We start from the raw sequence: 16,114 nt of genomic DNA on the forward strand, positions 1-16,114 counted from the left end.
CCTTCTGGAGCCAACCATCCAAGGAGTGAAAGGACCGCAATGTAGTGTCTCCCGCTGCTTCCCTAATTGAACTCTACCCCCAAATGGATTCCTCTGACCTCCTAATCCTTGAGGTTTGCCTAGCACAGACTTTGATATGGGTCAGCAAATATCAAAAATGCCTCCCTTCCTAGAAGCAAACAGGCCAGGTTTGACCTTCTTGGTGCTCCTCAGTCCTCCCGAAACCATCATTTTTCATTAAAAAAATGTAATTCATTTTTCAGGAGACTGTAGCCCATGAGAGGCATCTGGGGGGAGGGGGAGGATGGCCCCCAGACCTCCCAAAGCTGCCCACACCTAGAGTCAACTCTCAATTGTCTCTTCACTCTCTTTAGTTATCACCCTGTGCTGTATCTTCAAATGCCGCATCCCAAGGACCAAGAAAGAGATCGAGGCCCGATATGCCAAACGGCAAGCCGCCAAGACGTATGCAGACAAGCTGGACACGGTGCCACCACTCAACGAGCTGACAGAGATACCAGGAGGTCTGCTGCTGCTGCTGCTGCTTCTTCTTCTTCTTCTTCTTCTTCTTCTTCTTCTTCTTCTTCTTCTTCTTCTTCTTCTTCTTCTTCTTCTTTTCCGGGGGGGGGGAGCTTTTGGTGTATGGAACATACGACATTTGGCAAGGGCACAATCCTCTGAAAAAACACCTCTTCCCAGACCCTCCTTGAAATGGTGGTGGGGGGGGGGGCTGCTGCAAGACCCTTTATTTCACTGTCACTTGCATGGAATACATTTTTAGAGGATTCCCACCCCACCCCACCCATTCCTCCCCAAATCTGTCGCATTCGAAGTGGCTGTGGGTGATTTCTTTTCTTTTACTTTCATTTGTCTGAAGCGGATTTTGCTTTATTTCACGGCAATTCGAAGGGTATGTTTGTTTTGCTCATAATTTGGATTGACACCATCTTTACACCATCGTTTTGTATGCATTCAGAAGGCTCAAGAAGAACATGGGTTACGCAATGCCAAGGTGGTTTTTTGGGGAGGGGAGAGGTGGCCATAGGATCAGGAGTCCCTAGATTAGGAGGAAGCAAGCCAGTAGCCAGGTAGAGGCCAGAGGTATGCAGTTGAAGACAGGTGAAGGTTAGGTTCTCCAAGTAAGCCAAGGGACCAGAGAGAAGTAGGTGAATGGCCAGAGTCTGGAGGAGGGTGGCCACTTGGGAATTGCCCCCAAAGAGGAAGTGCATCACCCAAAAAGAGGATAAAAGAGGGTAAACATTTTCATGTGCTAATTTATATGTATAGACTCAAATATATATATATATATATATATATATATATATATATGTGTGTGTGTGTGTGTGTGTGTGTGTATATATATATATATATATATAACTTAAATAGAAATACAGTGCATCTCACCACAATAAAGAAGACAGTGACTTGTGTGCCTACCTGTCCAGTCTCCTGTTCAGGTGCTAACTTTGAATGGCCAACAGTCCTTAGGGTTCTTCTGTATCTTCAGACTGGATTTGGGGAGGACAGCCCTTCCAACAGAGGATGCCTTTAAATAGAGAACTGCCCTCTATGGAAGAGGATACCCGGCCACCCTTTGAGGGCGCTGGCTGCCACTGTATGTAGATGCGGGCAGGTTCTCAGCCTGGTGGGCTCTTCACCCACTTCACACACTGCTGAGACTGGATCTAGAGCCTGGTGGAGCTGGATTGGTTCCCCCGGTCACCTGACTAAGGGCGGAGTCAGCTGATAGGGCTTGTCACACTGCTTGGGTTGCACTGCTGTGCGCCTTGATTAAAGTCTCCCCTGAGAACACGGATGGTGGATGTAGCTCTGGCAACTGGGACTCATGCGTTGGTTCCTTTATATGCAGTTCCTCAAGCGCTCTGTAAATCACAAGTGGTAGCAATAAGTGATGACTAGTAAAGTGAGATTCCTATACTTTCAGTGCACGTCATGTACATCTTCTCAGTCTATCCTCACAGTCACAACTAGGGATGTGTGAGAATTCTGTTTTGATTTATTTTTAACTCAGATTTGCCCCGTTCGCAAGTCCGAACACCAACGCGAGCACAGTTTTTTGGGGGGAAAGCTCGCCCATTCCCAAGCTTGCGATTGCACTGGCAAAATGTGCACTTTAGAAATACACTTTAAAAAAACAACAACACATGTTCACATTTTAGTCTATGGGAGAAAACTGTACATTTGAGTGAACTCTTTCAAAGAAGTGTGTACTGAAATGCACACTTTCCCCATTTGAGTGAAAAGAAAAAAAACAGATGGCAGTTGAAAATGGGAAGAGGTGGTCTGAGCTTTAAAGTAGGGATGGACAGACTCCCCCAAGTCCGTGGTCGGCAGGTGCTTAAGGAGCTGCCTGGGTAAGTCGGGCTGCGTGAGCCGCCGGAGGACTCAGCGAGCGGTCCAGGAGTGCCCTGCCGTCGCCAGCTCCTCCATGCGAGCCGCCATTGTAACGCAAGATGGGGCCTCATCTGTCATGGAAATGGCCCTTTGAGGCCATCGTTATGTGCAACATTGGATATAAGAAAAACTAGAGCTAACCATTTAAAACTAGTGTTAAAATGGTGGCTTGCATGGAGGATGGGCAGCTCCCGGGCGTGAGTGGACGGGTCCGGTAAGTCCCAGATCCTTGCGAGGCTTGGCAGGTGGGGATGGTGGCTTACTGAGCCGGGCTTTGGGGGGCGAGCAGGGGGGAATCAAAGGTAGGCTCACCTGCCAAGGGCCCACACCCAGTAGGGCGCCCCTGACAACGCCCCCTGAACTCGCTCCTCCTCTTCACTACTGCAACCTGCTTGTTCACCTGCCTCTCACTCTGGCCCAGAAATCAGTGGTGGCGAGAAGGAGGAGCAGGAGATGCCACGGCCTGCTTGCTCCCGGGCTCTCTGCCTGTCAAGCGAGCGACAGCAATGAGGAGGAAGAGGAAGGGCAGCTGGTGACAATGGCGGCAAGAAGGTAGACTCATGGAGGGAGGGGGCCCACGGAGGGTGTCTTGCCCAAGGGCCCTCTGAAACCGGGAGCTGGCCCTGCCTGGCAAGCTAGAGACCGATGGTGTGACCCAGCATGAGGCAGCTTCCTATGAGAGGGGTTTTGAAAGGGTGTTCTGCAGCACTCAGTCTCTCAAGCCACCTTTCTCCAAGAAGAGTCAAGAAGCATCCTCTCCGGACTTTCTGAAGGAAGGGGATGTGTCTGGGGTTGGGGTGGGCCGTGGGTTGGCTTACCCTGCTGATAGTCTGAGGGTGGGCTTTCGGATTTAACCGCTGCCTTACCGTTTTCCTTATAACTCAAGTGCTGATTTTGGGGGGAGGGGGGACAGCTCTGGAAGAGGTGTGTGTCAGGGTGGACACTGAGCCCATAGAACCTCAGAGCAGCTCTGATTCTGAGGAGGAACAGCCGTCCGTGGGAGAGGAGTGCGCTCATCCCTCCCAGGCCCTGCAGCTGGCAGAGATTCCTCCTGCTAGCATTCCAGAGATAGATAGCGGTCCTGGGAGTGAAAGAGCACAGGAGGAGGACTGGCTGGATGCTCGACGCAGATGCAGAGAGCGACGAGCTATGGAGGGTGTGGAAAGGAGGCGTAGCACCCGTTTGGTGTGCAAGCAACGGTCGCGTCCAGAGGACCCAAGGGAAAAGGGGAGGGACTCTCCCTAGCCCATAAGTTCAGGGTCTGCAAGTGATTCTCGTTCAAACGAGGACCAACTGTTTCCAACCCAGGGCATAGATTACTCTGCTGTTCATAGCTTAGTCGCTGGTGATAGAGTTATTAAGTTGTAAAAGGAATAAAGCCTTGAAAAGAATCCTTTGTCTGTGTCTGGAGTTGGCTAGGCTACTGGAGTAGACTGAAAGAGCCCGGCTAGGGCCTCCTGACAGTGTGTCACATCTGCCACATTCCCTGCAAGGATACCCATGCTGCTGGCCCTCATCAGCTCTGCTTTTATTCCCTGCACCCCCTTCTGACGTGACTTGGTTTTGCTCCCCCTGTTTACTGCCTCTCCTGTGATTCTCTGACCTTTCCAGGCTCTACTGAAAGCCTCCAGACTCTCTCGGGTCAAGTCGAGTGCCGCCCGCTGAGCTCTTTGCCGGTGCTGAAAGAGGAAGATGAGGGAGCCCTGCAGGGCCACTAGGGGGCACGCTCTGCCTGCTTTCCTCGGGATTGTCATCTTCTTTGGGGAGAGAGACTCCACGGTGAAGCCTTTTGAGATGCTGCCATCTCTGCTCACTTTCGTCCTTCACTTCACACCTTTTCCTTGTCTAATTCGGGTACTTTTCTCTTGGTGCTTTTTTGCTCTCTCCTGACTCGAGGAGAAGGAGGCAATGCCGTCAGAAAAACAGGCCTTTCTTGAAATACCATTCGCCAGCTTTGGTGGTTTCCTGGCTTTTGTGCAGTCCCAAGAACGTGCAGTCCCAGTATTGATTTCCTAGCTTTTGTGCAGTCCCAATATTGTGCAATCCCAATATTGATTTCCTAGCTTTTGTGCAGTCCCAATATTGGTTTCCTGGCTTTTGTGCAGTCCCAATATTGTGCAATCCCAATATTGATTTCCTAGCTTTTGTGCAGTCCCAATATTGGTTTCCTGGCTTTTGTGCAGTCCCAATATTGTGCAATCCCAATATTGATTTCCTAGCTTTTGTGCAGTCCCAATATTGGTTTCCTGGCTTTTGTCCAGTCCCAATATTGTGCAGTCTCAGTACTGGTTTCCTGGCTTTTGTGCAGTCCCAATATTGTGCATTCCCAACATTGGTTTCCTGGCTTTTGTCCAGTCCCAAGATTGTGCAGTCCCAATATTATGCATTCCCAGTATCGGTTTTCTGGCTTTTGTGCAGTCCCAAGGTCGTGCAGTCCCAATACTGGTTTCCTGGCTTTTGCGCAGTCCCAATATGCATTCCCAACATTGGTTTCCTGGCTTTTGTGCAGTCCCAGTATTCGAAAAGGTTGAAGTGCCTCTCCTAAGGCTTAGCTACTGGCAATAACAGCTTTAAGCTAACATATGCTGGCATTTTGGCCCTGCCCCCTTTTACTTTTGCCCCCACCCCTTTGTCTTTGGTCCCTCCCACCACTGGAATGTGGCCCCTGAGAGGTTCTCCAAAATGGCATCCAGCCCTTGGGCTGAAAGAGGTTCAACCCCCCTGGCTTGGGCAACCCCCCCAAACATGTTTCTGCACGTATCACAGCTCCTGACTGGAATGAGAGAAGCCCAGAGTAGTGACTCATGCAGAGGGGCACCAGGCAGCTCCACGCTGTGGCTTTCTTGCAATTAGTGGTGCTCTCGGGTAGGACTTCGGGATGGAGGCCCATAGTTTCAATCAGCACAATGAGCGGCTGGGGTGGGATGGGGGGAACACAGTAGTATGCTGGCTACGTTGAAGGAATCTGCATAAAACTATGCTTTTAAGTAATGTGCGTAACGGGGGTGCCCTGCTGTAAGGCCACTTTAAATCCAGAGTATAAAACCACCCAAGTGTGGTATACTAGTGGTTTTCTCACAGCCTGCAGTTTGGAGACGGGAGCCTTGCAAGAGGCTGCTCTTCTAATTATGGATGAGAGGCTTTCTCCTGCACCATTCCTTGGTAATGCCCCTGGTGTGCTTGGTCCCAGTGGAGGCCGGTGGTTCCGATGTCAGTGGGGTGGTGAATCCGCTCCAGGTTTCAATCAGAGTCAATCAGACCTCTCAAGGAGCTACCTTGGATAGTGCCTTGAGAGGTCTGAGTGGCTGGAACCTGGAGCGGATTCATTGCCCCACCAGCCTCCACTGCTTGGCCCTGTGTTCCGTTCCTTCTGGATTCCATTCTAACTCGGATAATTTCAAACGTAAATTGCAGAGCTGGAGTATGTGCAGTTTGCCACAGCTTTCGGTTCATCGGGTTCATTGGCATTTCCTCCTCCCACCCGGCCCAGTCTGTTTTACACGTGCGTCAATGCAGCACTACAAAAGAAGAAAAGAACAAAATGTGGTCTCGATGAGATTTGATGAATGGTCCGTTAGGGGGATCTTGGTTCTTATTTGTCTGATGTTCAGCATTTGGAGGGGGTTTTACAGGAAAAGAATCCTGATGCTGTCGCCTATGATCACATCAAGAACAGTGTGTGTGTGTGTGTGTGTGTGTTTGTGTGTGTGTGTGGTGGTATATCATTTTGACAACATGCAGACACCCACACTTGAGAGGTAGAAGTGGAAAACGGTATGAATGATCGGAAGCAATGGTCAGCTGTGGCAAAGCACATCTGCACAGACAGGGCTCTGCATGCAAAAATTGGGAAATGAAAAAAAAAACAATGGAGGATTCTCACTGTGGCACCAGGTGACTCAGACTGCCAAAATCCAGGCTGAAATTCAGATGGAGAGAATTTGGGAAGACAGGATAATACCTTACTATTCTCCCAGAGAGTTTCAAGCTTTCACAATGCTACAGTACCAGATGCTCTTGGTTGATTCTCTGAGGTAAATCAGGAATGTTGAACCCTAGGCCTGAGGGCCAAATCCACACCAGGTAGCATCTGAAACTGGTCCTCTGGGTTCTCCAGAGGGCCCCTCTCCTTTTCCCTGGCCCCACCTCCTTTCCCCTGACTTATCGTATGGTGGCTTCCGGTAGGGATGTCAGAGAAATCCGCAACAGAATCAAAGGAGTTTGGATTTCTTTGAAACTGACCTGCAGATTCCACAGCACACCAGCTTTTTCGAGTGGCTTCTGCAGAATTGTGGACCAGGTGTTTTCCTTATTTTTGTTTACTTACATTCTGGAATTTTACAGACATAATTAGTTGTAGAAAAATCTGTAAAATAAAAAAAAGACTGGCTGAAAATGTACATTTCTCTCATAGGCGAAAGTGTGAAAATGCGCCTTTGTGGAGGAGATTTGCACACTCTTGCAACTGTGGATTGCACAAATGTAGGGATGGGGGAGAATTTCTCTCCGAAACTTCGGGGGGCCGAGCGCCAACACATTCGGTCCTCCGAAGGTTGTTCGGGGAGAAATTCTCCGCCCCCCCATGCCCCCCCCCGGGATGGGACTTACCTTTCACGAATGTCCCTCCCGGCGGCGGTTCGGCAGGTCTTGATCAGGGGTGGGGGCGGCAGCCGGTCTTTTGACCGGCTGCCGCCACCGCCATTACAAGCAAAGTAAAAAAAAAAAAAGCCCCTGTGATAGGCTACGTAACGATTAACATAGCCTATCACGGATAGATTTGCAAAGTCAGCCATGATAGGCTACGTTAATCGTCACGTAGCCTATCACTGGTGACTTTAAAAAAAATAAAAGAAAAGCGCGTACGGCTAATGGCGGCCCCCATAGGGAGCCGCCAGTCCCGTTCCTTATTTGGTCCCTGAAGTCTACGTAAAGATTTACGTAGACTACGGTGAAAATAAGGACAACGCAAATAGCATTGCCCTTATTTTCGCCGTAGTCTACGTAAATCTTTACGTAGACTACAGGGACCAAATAAGGAACGTGAATGGCGGCTCCCTATGGGGGCCGCCATTTGCATACGTGCTTTTTTTTTTTTCCCAAAGTCACCCGTGATAAGCTACGTGACGATTAACGTAGCCTATCATGGCTGACTTTGCAGATCTAGCCGTGATAGGCTACGTGAATCATTACGTAGCCTATCACAGGGGCGGTTTTTTTTTTCTTTTGAAGTTCGCGGCCGGGGAGACGGGGCACTTCTCCCCGGCCTGAATTTTGGCCGGGCGAGGTGGGAAGCCTCCCCCCCGGCATGAATTTCAGCCGGGCGAGGAGGGAAGCCTCCCCCCCCGGCCTGAACTTCGGGGGGAGCAGCGAAGCGCCTCCCCCCCACCGCGAAGTAAGCTGCGAGACCAGGTAAGTGACTTTCGTGCACCCCTATGTGAATGTGCACAGTTCAGGAAATCAGAAAAAAATCACATTCCACCAACAACTGGACAACAGGACAAAAGACACCTGACAATCAGCAAAATGCAGATGGAACAGATTTTACAAAATCCGTACATCCTAGGAATGTGCGAAAGTCACTTACCTTTTTGAAGGGTGTGATTCTCGGTGGGGAGGAGGCGCTCTGCACCTCACCCCAAAATCCTAACCTGGCCAGCTCCACTCCGCGGCAACTCTGCGGAGCTGCCAGCCGGGTGCATTTGCAGGTGTGCAGAGCCCGCAGGCGCAAATGGCGGCGGCTACGGTGGCCGCCATTTACACCCCTGTCTTTCGCCGTGATAGCCTAACGTACGTAGCCTATCATGGCAAAAAAACAGGGGCGCAAATGGCGGCGGCTATGGCAGCAGCCGTTTGTATTCCCTTTTTTTGCCATGTTAGGCTACGTAAATATTTACATAGCCTATCACGGCCTCTGCAGGGACGCAAATGGTGTCTTTTTTCCCCCCTGCAAAAATGGGGAAGCCAGTTGGCTTTTGTACATGGAATGGGAGGGGTTGCCATCTCGGTTTTCACTTCATGTCTTGAGCTGGCCCTGCCTGGCTCTCACCTCATGCCCCCCATCTCCACCTCTGATCACCCTTGCTCATGAACAGGAAGATCACACAACAGATGCAGCTTTCTCTGACCTGCTGCTCTCCGGAAGCCTCAGTCCACAACTTGGATTATCCCCAGCCAGTTGGGGGAAGGTTGAGCTAATGGTTCAAATTCTGCATTAATACTGAACGTACGCTCGTGTCATATTCAACACAAATGATCTTATCGGTGAATTAAAGCACATATTGAAGCAAAACATATTCTTTTGGTTAAAAAAGAGGATTAAATGCATTTCAACTTCCCTCCTTTCTTTTAGACTCTTTTTAGGTTGCATTCAGGTTGAATTTCTGGATCTTTAAAGGAGTGCATTCACTATTTACTTATAGTATTTTTATCCTGCTCCTCAGCCAAAAAAGATCCCAGAGCAGCTTAAAATCAATCAGCAGAGCTTAATGTTTTCCTCTCCCCTCTTCATTCCTTTTCCCTTGTCTAAAAAGGCAAGACACACCAGGGAAATGGGGATGCGGTGGAAGCAGTTGAATAGCTTCGGTGATAGGAGGAAATGTCACCCATTGAATTTCTGCCTCCTGGGCAGCAGAACTTTACCAGGAAAAAAAAAAAAACCTGACAATTGACAAACATAGACTGCAATCCACTAAAACAAAACAAAAAATATCCCAACCATGAAAAAATACGTGATCGTATATGTCTGTTTTGAAATTTTATACATCAAAGTCAGTTGCCGACATTCTGACACAGTCTCATGTGACCTAGAAATAGGAGTAGGATCCAGAGTAAATCTGGCTTGGACCTTAAGGTCAAGGGTCATTGTGGGGGTGGGGCTAGCAGATTAACAGTGGAATCCAAGGCATGTTTACTCTGGAATAAGACCCATTGAGTTCAGTTGGCCTTACCCTCTGTTAAATGTGTATAGGATTTAGAGATCTATGTGAAATTAGTTTCTGTCCATTTCTGAGCAGGGTTTACCCAGTTCACAGATTCACTGCCCTACTGTCGTCAGAGACACAAGCCTTCACTGCCCCAAAGGGATACCTCTTCTGCCTGGTGCCTCTTTCCCCATTCCTTCTGCTGACAACCAGGGCCAGCTTTACCATGAAGCACCATGTAGGGATGGCAGAGAATTCCACCACGGACTCCAATGAGGCTGGATTCTTTAAAATCCGGCCCCCTGGAGTCCATGGCAAAACGGACTACTCCCCCCCTGCCACCCCTGAAATTCTCCCCGGACAGACCCTACCTGCTGCCGGCTGGTCCGGGTCCATCCGTCCACTGCCCCGGACTGCGGATGCAAATGGCGTCCAGAGTAGCTGACGCCATTTGCGTCTCTGCTCTTTTCAGTGATAGGCTACGTAAATATTTATGTAGCCTATCACGGCAAAGAGCAGGGATGCAAATGGCATCCGCTACTCCCGCAGACGCCTGAACCGAAACAGGGTGAGTATTTTGTACACCCCTAGCACCATGAAACAGGCACCAAGGGCCACAGATTCCAGCAGGGAAGCTTTCTTTTGCTTTATACAGCCATCAGTGCCTTACTCCAATCCCCACCCTCACCTCACACCTATTTCCATTCTTAGAAACCACATTCAGGTGTTCCCCCCACCCCCAACAGAGAGGAAAGGAGCACAAATGGCCATGCTTAAGAGTTTTGGACATTGTGACCCACCCATTTCCTGAACATTTCCCTAACCCTGATAAAATTAAGAAGGTTCTTTTGGTTGGGCGTGGGCAGATCTCTCAATGAAATGTGATCTGGGAAATTTGGAAAACACACAGATATTTCAGTGTTTTATGCAATTTTGGTGGCAGCTACCTCTTTAGGGAGCCATCAGCAGCCTTCCTCTGCCCCCAATGTTCATTTCAGACCTATCGGCATACCTAGCAAGCCATTAATCTGTGTATGGAAAACCTGCAATATTTCGCCTTGGAGAGAATTCCCCAAAGGCCCTTTCACCTGATGACCAATATGGGTGTGATTAGGGATGGGGGAGAAATTTGTTCAGTTCACATAACACAAACTTCCCTAATTTTGCACTTTCGTTTCGAACCACTATGTAAACTGAAACTCGGTTATCCTTCAAAATTTGCACTTCTCCAAATTTTGCAATCAAAATACGCACATAAAATGCATATATTAGGGGAAATAATGTTCAAAAATGGATTATATTTGGAATATTGCTTGCAAAAAATGTGTATGTTAGGCAAAAATGCATTCAAAAAGGAACGTATTAGGAGAAATATGCACAAACATGCTTATTTCATTTTCATTTCAGTTCTGGGCAGTTCATGAAAACTGCAACCACAAATACAAGACAACTACAACACAATATAAAATCCTTAACATACAAAATTTAAAACAGCTGAAAAACAGTTAAAATAAGATACCAGGACTGGAGAAACAATTGTCATAATTAGGGCTATGCACCACTTCAGCCCAAGGCCCAAACCCTGAGTTGAAGTGGGCTGCTTCAGGCCAATTTATGCCCCTTCTGAGGCGAAGCGGAGGGGGCACGAAGCAGCCCAGAGTGGGTCGGGGGCTCACTGAAGCACCTGGTGCACTTCGGAGCTTCAGCCCCCGGGTCAGCTCCCCGGCCCAACCCAACCCCCGGTGACTTCAGGTCCTTACCTGATCTGCCTTCACCTCCGCCTCGCCACCTTCTTTGCCACCACCACTGCACTGCTGCTGCGCCACTGCCGCCCACCGCCACTGCTGTCTTCGCCGCTGTCTGCCACCACCATCTCCTGAGGCCTGGATGCACGGCAACTGGTCTTCTTGCAGGGAGTCGCCATTTTTTAAAATGGCAACCTCCTGAAAGTCCCAGGAAGTTGCCATTTAAAAAATGGTGACTCCCTGCAAGAAGAGTTACTCTGCGTCCAGGCCTCAGGAGCTGGCGGCAGGCGGCGAAGAAGAAGATGATGATGGCGGCGAAGAAGAAGAAGATGAAGGTGGCGGCGGCACAATGGAGAAGGTGGCAGCATGGTGACAGAGAAGGTGATGGTGGCAGTGGCAGCAGAGGAAGAGGCAGCCCAGGTAAGGAGCTGGGGGGTCGTGTGGTGGCATTGCGGGGGACCTGAAGTGGGGTTTGCCATCCCAATCCTGCTTTGGGTTCGGGGCCAAGGCGGGTTGGGCCCCCCCCCCCAAATCTGCCTGAGCTGAATTGGGCCTGTCTCGGAAGCCACTTTGCGGCTTCCGGGTCAGATCGGGGGGTCCCTGCATAGCCCTAGTCATAATGCCCCATCTTATGTTGTAAATAGGGATAGGGGAGAATTTCTCCCCAAAACGTCGGGGGGCCGAGTGCCAACATATTCAGGCCCCCAAAGTAGTTTCGGGGAGAAATTCTCCACACCCTCCCCGCACCCCGCACACCCCCCCAGGATGGGACTTACCTTTCCCGAATGTCCCTCCCGGCGGCGGGTCCCGGCGGCTCTTCGACAGGGGCAGAGGTGGCAGCCGGTCTTTCGACCGGCTGCCGCCGCCGCCATTCCAATAAAAGTAAAAAAAAAAGCCCCCGTGATAGGCTACGTGACGATTAACGTAGCCTATCACGGCTAGATTTGCAAAGTCAGCCATGATAGGCTACGTAAATCGTCACGTAGCCTATCACGGGTGACTTAAAAAAAAAAAAAAAAAGCACGTACGCAAATGGCGGCCCCCATAGGGAGCCGCCATTCGCGTTCCTTATTTGGTCGCTGTAGTCTACGTAAAGATTTACGTAGACTATGGCGAAAATAAGGGCAACGCAGTCTACGTAAAGATTTACAACTAGGGCTTTCGTGCACCCCTAGTTGTAAAATGCCTGGGAGTAGAGGAAAGTCTTAAGTTGGTGCCCCAGAGATGACAAAGTTGGCACGAGGCAGACCTCAGTGGGGAGAGAATTCCACAGTTGGTCGGGGGCACCACCAAGGAGGCCCCCTTTGTTGCTATTTTCCAGTCCTCCCTCAGAGGACGCACTCAGAGGAGAGCCTCAGATGTTGATCGTTGTGTCTGGGTAGGTTCATATTGGGAGAGGCTCTCCATCACGTATGGCAGTCCCAAGACATGTAAGGCATTATAGGTTAAAACCAGGACCTTGAATTGGGTTCAGAAATGTACAGGAAGCAAGTGCAAATGCCCCAGAATTGGTAGTATATGCTCAGACCTTCTGGTTCAATGGCTACTAGTCCTGATGGCAATGTGCAACCTCCAGTATGAGAGGCAGTGAGCCTATGTGCACCAGTTGCTGGGAACATGGGTGGGAGGGTGCTGTTGCGCTCAAGCTCTGCTTGTGGCTTCCCAGTTGACAGCTGGTTGGCCACGGTGTGAACAGAATGGACTGAATGGACCCTTGGTCTGATCCAACAGGGCTCTCCTTATGTTCTTATGTCCCTGTTATCAAACTGGCTGCTGGAATTTGCACAGGCTGCAGCTTCTAAGCAGAGCACATTTTGATGCAATTATTTATCTATCTCTCTGTCTCTCAAAGTTGAGGATGAACCAAACTTAAGACTGGAGGAATTCTCAGATTTTGAGACAACCCGAATTTAAGATTGGAAAAATGACAACCAAATTCTGTTTGTAATCCAGCAAGCTGAAGAAAGCCCAAATGGCTGTGTGAGCCCTAAGAGCGAATCATTAATTTTATATCTTATAAAATCTTACCTTTTGCAAAGACATAATTATTCGCACTTAGGTCTTCGACTTATGCTGAGAAATAATACCACACTGAGGATTGTTCTGAAGAGGTATTGCAAAATGGGGAGATTATTTTCTTTTCTATTGCTATTTATATAATCGTCACTCCCTAAGTCTGATTTACTCATATTAATTTCGCCAGACATATCACTAAAATCTCTTTTAAGGATGCAAGCGGATGAGAAAGGAAAAGCATAATGCCGTCTGCATGACGGCTTATACAATCTTATCATCACAATAATGACCACTGTAAAACAGGATAATCCTGCTCTATGCTCCAGATTCCACCCTATTTCAGATATAGCCATTTAGCCATAATTTTATTTCCGTACAGCTTTTAGCAAAAGATTGCAGGCCAACATTGAAACTGGAGAACCTATCATATATAGTTTCAGCTATTGGGCAGTATAGAAATGTAATAAAATAAATACATAAATAAATTAATGTGAAATCATTTATTTTTTCAGAACATCATCCTCACCCTTTAATTTATATGCCACTTTTCCACAAAAAGCACCCGAAGCAGCTAACAAAACAGCAATACAAGAACAAAAAGATGCATCATCATAATAGTACATCATTACAATAATAAACCACTCATTTCACTAAGACTACTATTTTAACATTTCAAATTAATCACAAAATAGGCAAAATCAAACACTGCAACACAATATCAAGTATTATTACCAGTAATGGGCAAACTGGAACCAAATAAACCAAACCCTATATGGTTCCTGCCCAGCCTATCTTAAGGAGCGCCTCCAGCAACACCAGGCAAGCCGCTTAAAAATATCAGCCTTGGATGGCCTTCTGTCTGTCCCATCAGCCAGGACAGCTAGACTGGTGAGGACGAGGGAGAGGGCCTTCTCTGTGGTGGCCCCCACTCTGTGGAACTCCCTCCCTAGGGAACTCCACCATGCCCCCTCTTTAATGAGCTTCCGCCGTGCATTAAAAACGTGGTTGTTCAGGCAGGCATTTGGGGTGGGTTAGGGTATTTTTCCCCTTCATGGATCACTGCCTTGTTGTGGCGAAGGGGCTTGCGTAACTCAGTGAAGCCATAAGCTATGCCATGCAGGGCCACCCAAGACGGACAGGTCATGGCAGAGAGTTCTGACAAAATGTGGTCCACTGGAGAAGGAAATGGCAACCCACTACAGTATTCTTGCCAAGAAAACCCCATGGAAGGTATCACAAGGCTAAAAGTGATGACGCCGGAAGATGAGCCCCTCAGGTCGGAAGGTGTCCAATATACTACTGGGGAAGAGCAGAGGGAATTTCCAAGTAGCGCCAGAAAGAGTGAAGCGGCTGGGCCAAAGCCAAAAGGACACTCAGCTGTGGATGTGTCTGGTGGTGAAAAGAAAATCTGATGCTATAGAGAACAATATTGTTTAGGAACCTGGAATGTAAGATCAATGAATCAAGGTAAGCTGGAGGTGGTCAAAACATGAGATGGCAAGACTGAACATCGACATCTTGGGAATCATCGAACTAAAATGGACAGGCATGGGCGAATTTAATTCAGGTGACCATCATATCTACTAATGTGGGCAAGAATCCCTTAGAAGAAATGGAGTAGCACTCATAGTCAACAAAAGGGTGGGAAAAGCAGTACTGGGGTACAATCTCAAAAACGATAGAATTATCTCAGTACGAATCCAAGGCAAACCATTCAACATCACATTAATTCAAGTCTACGCCCCAACCACTGATGCCAAAGAAGCTGAGGTTGATCGGTTCTATAAAGACCTCCAACACCTTCTAGAACTAACACCAAAAAAAGATGTCCTCTTCATCATAGGGGATTGGAATGCTAAAGTAGGAAGTCAAGAAATCACCGGGATAACAGGCAGGCATTGCCTTGGTGTACAAAATGAAGCAGGACAAAAGCTAATAGAGTTTTGCCAAGAGAACACGCTGATCATAGCAAACACTCTTTTCCAACAGCACAATGGACATCACCAGATGGTCAATATCGAAATCAGATTGATTATGTCCTTTGCAGCCAAAGATGGAGAAGCTCTATACAGTCAGTAAAAACAAGACCTGGAGCTGACTGTGGCTCAGATCATGAGCTGCTTCTTGCAAAATTTCAGCTGAAATTGAAGAACATAGGGAAAACCACTAAACCATTCAGGTATGACCTAAATCATATCCCTTATGAATATACAGTGGAGGTGAGGAATAGATTTCAGGGATTAGACCTGATAGACAGAGTGCCTGCGGAACTATGGACGGAGGTCCGTAACATTGTTCAGGAGGCAGCAACTCAATCCATCCCAAAGAAAAAGAAATGCAAGAAAGCAAAGTGGCTGTCTGATGAGGCTTTACAAGTAGCTGAGGAAAGAAGGGAAGCAAAAAGCAAGGGAGAAAGGGGAAGATATATCTAACTGAATGCAGAGTTCCAGAGAATAGCAAGGAGAGACAAGAGGGCCTTCTCAAATGAACAATGCAAAGAAATCGAGGAAAACAACAGAATGGGAAAGACTAGAGATCTCTTCAAGAAAATTGGAGATCCCAAGGGAACGTTTTGTGCAAAGACGGGCATGATAAAGGACAAAGAAGGCAGGGACCTAACAGAAGCAGATGAGATTAAGAAGAGGTGAAAAGAATATACAGAAGAAGTATACAGGAAAGATCTGAATGTCCCTGATAGCCATGATAGTGCAGTCAGTCACTGAACTTGAGCCAGACATCCTAGAGAGTAAAGTCAAGTGAGCCTTAGGAACCATTCCTAACAACAAAGCTAGCGGAGATGACAGTATTCCAGCTGAGCTATTTAAAATCCTAAAAGATGATGCTGTGAAAGTGCTGCACTCAATATGCCAACAAATTTGGAACACTCAACAGTGGCCACAAGACAGGAAAAGGTCAGTTTACATTCCAATTCCAAAGAAGGGCAACGTCAAAGAGTGTTCAAACTACCACACAATTGCACTCATTTCACATGCCAGCAAGGTGATGCTCAAAATCCTA

The 16,114-nt window shown here is 48.1% G+C and overlaps 1 protein-coding gene across 1 annotated transcript in view; it reads left to right on the forward strand.

The window, feature by feature from the left end:
- TMIE (transmembrane inner ear) overlaps positions 1–16,114 on the forward strand; it is a 38,181-nt gene that overhangs the window by 7,386 nt on the left and 14,681 nt on the right. The window contains exon 3 of the mRNA XM_084859837.1: positions 375–524. Within this exon, the coding sequence (XP_084715963.1) occupies positions 375–524 (150 nt within the window). The remainder of the gene's footprint in view (positions 1–374; positions 525–16,114) is intronic.

This window comes from Heloderma suspectum, chromosome 5 (assembly GCF_057233095.1).
Source record: "Heloderma suspectum isolate Gila_16-S chromosome 5, 16-S_ref, whole genome shotgun sequence".
Classification (NCBI taxonomy): domain Eukaryota; kingdom Metazoa; phylum Chordata; class Lepidosauria; order Squamata; family Helodermatidae; genus Heloderma; species Heloderma suspectum.